Source organism: Sprattus sprattus (genome assembly GCF_963457725.1).
Source record: "Sprattus sprattus genome assembly, chromosome: 2".
NCBI lineage: Eukaryota > Metazoa > Chordata > Actinopteri > Clupeiformes > Clupeidae > Sprattus > Sprattus sprattus.
The window spans coordinates 53,577,930-53,587,356 of NC_137921.1; the positions used below are offsets into that span (position 1 = coordinate 53,577,930).

General features: G+C 43.1%; 1 protein-coding gene across 1 annotated transcript; it reads right to left on the reverse strand.

Annotated features, from left to right (window-relative positions):
• Window positions 1-1,777: 1,777 nt before the first annotated feature.
• Window positions 1,778-7,429, reverse strand: LOC308382764 (neuromedin-U receptor 1-like; the record flags this gene model as incomplete). The annotated part of the gene is made up of 2 exons (XM_080860289.1): window positions 1,778-2,142; window positions 6,526-7,429. 2 exons carry the CDS (start codon window positions 7,427-7,429, stop codon window positions 1,778-1,780), a joined length of 1,269 nt encoding a protein of 422 aa, XP_080716415.1.
• Between the last annotated feature and the right edge of the window lie 1,998 nt (window positions 7,430-9,427).

The window sequence follows — 9,427 nt, forward strand, 5'->3', positions numbered from 1 at the left end:
AGATCAGGGACAAGTTTGTAAAAATGAAAAAAACTATGAAGGGCACCAGCATACCAACATCTCCCTTCTTCCTTGCTCTATCGTGGCTCTCGCCGCATATAAAGCATAGGGAGACGTCGTCTAATTACAGCAATAATAAAAACATTTCTTGGTTTTCGAACAGCCTCTTTGTGTTTGAGCTAGCAGAGCATGCAGTGTAAATGATTAAATTGTAAAAGAACCTGAATTGTAGACGTAAAAAAGCAGAACTGTTTGTGTGGTATAATAATAGAAAATATTCGGCAATAACCGCCAGCTTGGTCATTGTCGTTAGTTACAGTATTCATTTCACAACAACAGCCTCTGATCATTAACGGAAAATACACGGGATAAAAACAAACGATTTCTTATTTTATAGTTCTACTGTTGTTGATGATGTAATGGCCTTGTAACATCATAATAAACCGATGGTAATCTCCACAGCCCCTCGTAGAACCATGCAGGTAAAGGTGAGTCGTACGATCATCCGATTAGAAAGGGCGTGTCTCTCGTGAAGTCGTACGAGGTGAATTGGATAACCATGCAAAAGCCTTTAGGCAGAACCACGGCACATAAGGGGGGACCCATCTGCTTGAGGTCGGCCGGGTGGAGACAGGAAGGCGGGAAGGGGGGAAGGGGGGAAGGGGGGAAGGGGGAGGGTTGTGTGGCAGAAGGGGAAAGGAATCAACAGGGGTTATACACAGCCAGCATTTGGTCGCTGGACATACATATACTTACTTATATATTCAAGTAATGGTAGCTGATTTTAAGCCTATAAAGTTTGAAGGGGCTGGCTAAAATACTTTTCTAGTTATAGCAATCTTATAGCAAAGTGACTCTTTAGGAAACACTGCTAATAAAGCGCCTGAAAATGCGCATACCTTAGTTGCTAAAACATTTTTCTGTGACAAAACTATTGGGTGTAGAGAGCTAATATTTGGGACTATACCTATTAAGTGTATGAACATCATTAACAGGATGGTCGAGTGGGGAGATTTTCTTAAATTTTGATGTTTACCATGGAATGACTCATTTGTGTTCCAATCTGGCTATCGTCGAAATAGCAGGCTGGCATCTTCGGATGATTTAAAAGAATAATGCGAAGTGGCCACCTTCAGTGGGCAAATTACCTCTGCAGTTAGGACCAAATTTTCATTATTAAAAACTCAGCGTAAATAACTTTAAAAACATGAATATAACTAATGACTTTTCCAAAACTTTTGGGATTACATTTTTCTTCAAGCACTTTTCCAGGCCTGGAAATAACCATTTTAAAATTCCATGACTTTTCCAGGTTTTTCATGACCGTACGAACCCTGAATGTGTCAACATAGAGAGGAAATCAGAAGTGTCCTGTAGAGACATACCATACAGCTGAAGAGCATATAGCCAGTCCTACAGTACAAGACATTTATTAGCCACTTATAAGCCACTTATTAGCCACTTATTAGTCACTTATTAGCCACTTATTGGCCACTTATAAGCCATTTATTAGCCACGTATTAGCCTCTTATTAGCCACTTAGTAGCCACTTATTAGCCATTTATTAGCCACTTATTAGCCATTTATTAGCCACTAATTTGCCCAAGTTATCATACATTGTTGATGATGCTTAAATCAGATGCTACAATCAGACTCACATTTTTCTCACAGCTTCAAAATGTACAAATCAGTCAGCCCTATTAGTTATCTACAGTAGCTTCAGCTTTGGTAGTGAGTGCGACTGTACATGGTTACCTTTCCCTCCTCCGCCCCAATATCAGGCAAAGGTCGATTCATTATTGTCTGCTTTGGCGAGAGGAATGGTGTTGCATTGTGGGCCATCACGGAGGGTGCTCCGGAGGGTGAGCCGGGTCATGCTGAGCGATTGCTTCCTGCAGGGTGTTGGCTGGTGCACATGGCGCTGGCACACCATCCCCTTGAACATCTCACGGAAGCGGCTGGACATGAGGTTGTAGAGGACGGGGTTGACGGCTGAGCTGAGGTAGAAGAAGACACCGGAGATGACGTGGACGTACTGGAAGATGTTCAGCTGGTTGCTGGACCAGTGGTCGATGAAACTCCACATAAGGCGATCGGTGTGGAATGGAGCCCAGCAGATCCCAAACACCACCACCAGGGCAACTGTAAACACCATCACCAGGGCAACTGTAAACACCATCACCAGGACAACTGCAAACGTCATCAACAGGACAATACATTTCCCCACTAATACTGCTGTATGTAAGTCATGGGCTATCAATTTGACTATTACTGCTGTATATGTAAGTCATGGGCTATCAATAAAACAAAGGGACACAAAACTACAACTACAGCAAAGGTCTGGCACTAAGCAAAAACTTTCATCCAAAGGGATTTACAATAGCATCTCGCATTGACCAGGAACTGAACCCAGATCAGCTACTTAGACAACCACACTCGCCACTGTACCACTGACACCTGTTAGCACAGGTGGTAATTGAATAACACCTAATAATATTACACTCAGTGGTATCTAGAGTGTTGTCAAACCAACAGATGAAGCAAGTTTGTTCTTGGTTTCACGACAGCAGCTTGCCTTGGTATATTTGTGGAATATGGTGGATTTTACTGTACTGGGAAAGAAAAGTATCTGCACACCCTGTTGTACTATAGTATACCACAGAATAGAGCTTTAGCATAGAGCTGTCTTGAGGTATATTGAGATATATATAACTGAATTTCATATTTACAGTATTGTATTACAATATATGGTTTCATAGGTTTTTTATTTTATTTTGCAATGCATCACCAAACTGTGAAAAAATAGAGGATAGAGCAACACATAATACAAGCATTTTGCAACACTTCAAGTTGTCTGTGTTTTTTAGATCATTAGCACCTTGTCACCTAGCAACCTCCATATATTCTAATAGTACAGCTTTTGTTTTTGTACATTGGTAGAATTTTCAAATACTAAATATCTGACCACCTGCATACTACTGCCAAAAATATTTGCCATTGCTAAACTAACAATGTCCACTGTAAAGACAGACACCAAAAGTAATATCGCCTCTGTGATGGGTTAGATAATTTTACCACCTTTTTCCGTCAGAGACTCTATGAAAGTGTATAAATTCTCCAGGGCTGAGAATTTAAGGCCTTCTGATATCTTGAGGGTAGAAATGTTGTGAGACAATGGACTAATGGATTTTCTTAAGTTGATTTCACTAGCAGTCTGTGTTTAGCCTGTCATGAACAAGAGGAAAAGCAATTGCCATGGCATGTTGTTTAACAGTGTGCAGCTCGCAAAAACCGTGCATGGGAAAAAGCAATGCACAGAATCCAACATCAAGACAACATGCCACAGTGAATAGACACGGCTTCAACCTCTTTGGGACGATCTCAACAGTGTCCGTTTTTTGCTGTGATTGACTGTGGTTGGACAGTGATTAGATTTCCTATTTGCACAATTTCAAAATGTACTTTTCCAAAAAAGAAAATGGGCCGATAGAGTGTTATGAGAAAAACAAAGACACCTATTCCATTTTGGTTTGGTGTGGCACGAATTCATCATTAAATCGGGTGTAAAGTAATCCCTTCCCATTGCTCTTCTGGATGGTAGTTGCAAGTCGATAAAATGATGATTTTGCTTTTCATTCTGGCACATTGTCTTCACGTCACACAGTGAAAAGCAGTGCCTCTTGTGCACTGCATTCCACATGGCGCTGTTTCTAGGTCATGGCGTTTGCTTTTCATCTCATCCCACTGCTGTGATTCCATTCCAAGGTGTCACAAAGTCCTCATCATAGTCGTGAGGTCAGCATCCATGACTCCACCAGTGAGCCCATTTAGGATTTTATGGAATGTTTCCAGACCACAGTTAATGCCAGGAGTGTGGTATGGCAGCGCCATGCTATTGGGATGTTTGCTAGCTGCCACCCATACTACTCAGAGGAAGGGAAGGAAGAAAATGCATGGTTGAAATGACAGTTATCCCCCTCCCCCCCAAAAAAACAAAGACAACCCTGTTTTCAGCATGTTGTCTCGCAGGGGAGGATGAAGCTGGCTGCCTTCCCCTGACTGAGCTGGCCATGCAGTGTACAGTAATAGAGGTGAGAGGGCATCCAGGCCCAGACACAGGCAATCAACCGTGCTGTCTTGCCCACGACTGTGCTGTCTCGCACTGGCAGAGGTGCTAGATTACAGGGCTCTTGACCAACTAAATAAAACCCAGTGGAAAGTTGCAGTAAAGATGGTTTAAACAAAGAAATTCTATTATATTGGTATACAACTGGAGTATACTCTGTGAGGAAAGGTAATTAAGTGAAATATGGTTGTTGTAGTTGTGGGTAGACTTTACATTTAACAATCGCATCAACATGCAAATATATCTACTAAATGTCAATAAGGTAATATGGACAAAGTGAATGGACGTTTTCAAATCAAACGTAAATGTGTACTTCACAGTGTTTTATAAGACACATTTCATATCCAGTGACATGATGTGTGTGTTTGTGTGTTTCCGGTGTGTGTATGAGTGTGTGTTCATGTGTGTGTGTGTGTGTGTGTGTTCATGTTTTTGTGTGTTCATGTTTGTGTGCAGTCCATTTGAAACTGATAGGAGAAGCTTTCCAATGAAAGCTGTGACTGATTAAATGTGTGTCTATGTGTGCTTGATCATGTGTTTGTGTGTGTGTGTGTGTGTGTGTGTGTGTGTGTGTGTGTGTTTGTGTGTGTGTGTGTGTGTGTGTGTGTGTGTGTGTGTGTGTGTGTGTGTGTGTGTGTGTGTGTGTGTGTGTGTGTGTGTGTGTGCGTTCATGTGTGCCTGTGTGTGTGTGTGTGTGTGTGTTCATGTGTGTTTGTGTGTGTGTGTGTGTTTATGTGTTTGTGTGTGTGTGTGTGTGTGTGTGTGTGTGTGTGTGTTCTTAGCTGTGATAGTGAGTGGATGCAGTCAGCATGGCAGAGATCAATAATTGAATTCAACAAAAGAATGCAGTCAACTTGTTTGTTCACGGTAAGACTACTGCAGTACTCCTGCCCAAAAGGCACAGGTGTTCTTTAACCAGATTAAACCCTGGCACTGTTATACAATCAGAACTCTAAAATTAAAGCACTTGCAGATTCGTGTTCCTTGTTCTTCTGGGGAGAGTTTGGTTGTGATCTATACACATCGCACGCAGTCAGGAAGGTTCTCAGAAACCCTCTCTGCTCCAAGCCAGTCAGAAAGGTTCTCATGTGCGTGTGTGTGTGTGTGTGTGTGCGTTCATGTGTGTGTCAGACAGGAAAGTCCTCAGAAAACCCCTCTGCTCCATGACAGTCAGCAAGGTTCTCATGTGTGTGTGTGTGTGTGTGTGTGTGTGTGTGTGTCAGTCAGGAAGGTTCTTGTGTGTGTGTGTGTGTCAGTCAGAAAGGTTCTCAGAAAACCCCTCTGCTCCACGCCATGTTGGAAGTGCAGGCAGTAAGCCTAATAAACCCAAGCATGGCAAAAAGTAATAAACTGGATTAAAACGCTACTCTGCTTTCAAAGATCCAACCAGGGGAAGACCAGAGGTGGGCAGGAGAACTAGGTGTTGAACTCAGTCTTGATTGCTAGCAAATAAATTGTGATTCTCATGTGAAAAAAACAAACAAACTAAAAAAGATTTTCTCATATGGCATAGAAATCTGTTCAGTCTAAATGTACTAAACTAACTTAAGTCCATTAATATGAATTATGGATCATTGCATAGTTTAGTGTCAAGTGTCAAAGGAAGATGATGAAACCTGTAGTTTCTCTCTGTTTCTGGCTGAGACAGACAGTCTACACTATTTTCTATGGGTTGTTTCAAATGACCAGAATGGTAGAAATTATTTCATCATGACATGAAATGATCTGCTGAGGGACACACGTAAAGAAATACATTACATCAGATTATTATATTTGAAGTCAGCAGAAAGGTGTCTACCCAATTCAATTAGATTCATGAAATATATGAGTGACGTGTGTGAAGGCTACTCTCCCAGTGTCTTTGCACAGATTGTGAAGATTTGAGCGACGTGTGTGAAGGCTACTCTCCCATTGTCTTTTCACCGATGGTGAATAATATGAGTGATTTGTGTGAAAGATATGAGTGGTGTGTGTAAAATATATGAGTGATGTGTTTGAAAGATGAGTGACGTGTGTGAAGGCTACTCTCACAGTGTCTTTGCACTGATTGTAAAACATATGAGTGATGAGTGTGAAAGATGAGTGACGTGTGTAGAAGATATGAGTGACGTGTGTAGAAGATATGAGTGACGTGTGTAGAAGATATGAGTGACGTGTGTAGAAGATATGAGTGACGTGTGTGAAAGATATGAGTGACGCGTGTGAAAGATATGAGTGACGTGTGTAGAAGATATGAGTGACGTGTGTGAAAGATATGAGTGACGTGTGTGAAAGATATGAGTGACGTGTGTAGAAGATATGAGTGACGTGTGTGAAAGATATGAGTGACGTGTGTGAAAGATATGAGTGACGTGTGTCAAAGTTGAGTGACGTGTGTGAATACATACATACGTACTCACATAGCATCTTTGTGACCTGTCGGCGCTGTGCCTTCTGCTGCTGCGTGTGCCTGGCGGTGTAGCTCTGGGGGCCATGACTGAACTTCTCCTCCAGTGCCTGCAGCATCTTCTCCCTCCTCAGCTGTAGGCCAATGAGCAGGTAGAGCACACTGATGGTCAGCATGGGCAGCAGGAAGAAAAGAAGTGTGGTCACCTGAATCAGCAGGTTGTACATCCAGCGCGGCTTCACCAGCGTGCAGAGGGCCGACTCTGGGATCCCCGAGGCACCAGAGCCAGGCGGGAGGGTGAGGATGCCGTGCAGGCTGGTGTTGGGCAGGGCGCACAGCACCGAGATCCCCCAGACACTCAGGATGACCCGCTTGGCGTGGGTGCGAGTCACCACGTACTTGGCCTTCAGGGGATGGACCACAGCGATGTAACGCTCCACGCTGAGTGCGGTCACGTTGAGGATGGAGGCGAAGCAGACGGTCTCGAACAGGAAGGTCTTGAAGTAGCAGCCGCCCTTCCCCAGCAGGAAGGGGTAGTTTCTCCACATCTCGTACAGCTCCAGGGGCAAACCCAGGAGCAACACCAGCAGGTCGGACATGGCAAGGCTGAGCAGGTAGTAGTTTGTGGGCGTTCGCATGACCCGGTGGTAGGCGATGACAGTGCAGGTCATCACGTTGCCCAGGACGCCCACCAGGAAGATGATCAGGTAGGTGACGCAGATCGGGAGAAAGTCCGAGGAGCGCAGCGGGCCCATATGTCTCTCCAGGTACTCCTCCCGGCTCAGGCACGCGTCGGGCACCTGATCACTATCAATAGGCCATCGGCTGCCGTTGCACATCAGCTCTGGAACACAATCCAGAAGGCCAGCCTCGCCAGTCACCATGGTAACAGAGGAACAGTTGGACTCAGGTGGCATGCTGAATCAGGTGACAGGCTTTGGGGAAGGGGTGGAGAATTAGTTACAGTTTATTTTCCCATTTGACAGAAAACTGATTTAACACTCATAAACTGTCACTTACAGGGCCGTATAAACAATGAGGGTTTAAGCAGAGGTTGATAGAGGAAGTAGAAATAGGTAGTAAATTTGGCCACATTTCTGCGCTCAGAGAAAATTTAAGAAAATCTACTTTGTATTATTTCAGGTAGCAACAATAGAGAATTCAGCTATCCTACCTACTGTCCAACTATCTAAGCTGTTCTTTCTGACAAATCAAACTACAGTACTGTCAAAACATTGTTTGGAAAGCCTTCCGTTAATCTGAAAGGAAAGACAAGCGTGACAGATGTCGGCAGTCTGTAGTATTTCATTATTAATAAAAAAGTGAAATCAGGTTGGTGTTCTGTGAAATGTGCTGTGCGAGATTATTTGGAGGAGGCACAGAGACTTTGCATACCAGTAACTAAAACATCTTAAAAGTGCCAGTGTAATGAGAATGCAGACTTTATGAAAGCCACCACCAGCAATGTGCACCAACCAGCCGTCCCACCTGGAGAGAAAGCAGATGTTGCCTAACGACTGCGTTAGACGACCAGCCCCTGTCTCATCATGAAGGGTCTGATGTGCTGTCCCCTTCATACTGACTGCAAAGACATGTGACATTTTATAGTGATGCTACGACGCATAACCTCTGTTGGAGAGTTATGCGTCAGTCATGCCCCAGTCATTGAAACCCTTAATGTTTATTTGGGATTGTAAAGGGAATATTCAGGAGATTTGTGCATGGAAAGGTTTGCTAACCATTGCAAACAGATGAAGGAAATATGAAGGTAGTACGTTTATAAATGAAGGATGCAAGACTGTTGTACATCTAATTTTTGTTATTGTCAAGTTTGACTGAAGTAGTCTGAGGTCTGAGTTTGAAATATTCCCAGAAAAAGGCCTCTGCTTTTCACAGTGATGACATGAGAGCAACACATCCTTCCATTTGTAAAGCATTTAAACATTCTAAAAGTCAATGAATGTAAGCAAGTATTTACTTTGTTAATAGTATACATTATAGCATGATCACCTAAGCATCAAAGCCATTTTGCATTTCTATATCAATATATAATATATACAGTACTGTGCAAAAGTTTTAGGCAGGTGTGAAAAAATGCTATGAACTAAGAATGCTTTGAAAAATGTAAACAATAAATGTTTATTTTGTATCCATTTACATGGTAAGACTGAGCACAGCAACAAGACACAACGTAGTTATACTGCATCAGCAGGGTCTCTCCCAGACAAAGATTTCAAAGCAGACAGGGGTTTCAAAATGTGCAGTTCAAGCTCTTTTGAAGAAGATGTTGAGGATCGTAGACGCAGTGGTCAGCCAAGGAAACTTAATGCAGCTGATGAAAAACACATCAAGCTTATTTACCTTCGAAATCGGAAGATTTCAAGCAGTGGCATCAGCTCAGAGTGGTCTTCATGGAAGAGTTGCAGCCAAAAAGCTCTACCCCGACAAGGAAACTAGGCCAAGTGACTGAACTAAGCACGAAAACATAGAAACTGGGGTGCAGAAACATGGCAGAAGGTGCTCTGGACTGATGAGTCAAAATTAGAAATATTTGGCTGTAGAAGAAGGCAGTTTGTTCGCCAAAGGGCTGGAGAGAGGTACATAATGAGAGTCTGCAGGCAACAGTGAAGCATGGTAGAGGTTCCTTTCCAGTTTGGGGCTGCATTTCTGCAAGTGGAGTTGGAGATTTGGTCAGGATGAATGGTGTCTTCAATGCTGAGAAATACAGGCAGATACTAATCCATCATGCAATACCATCGGGGAGGCGTATGATTGGCACCAAATGTATTCTGCAGCAGGAACATAACCCCAGACATACAGCCAATGTCATTAACAACTATCTTCAGCTTAAAGAAGAACAGAAAGTCCTGCAAGTGATGGTATGACCCCCACAGAGCCCTGATCTCTACATCATC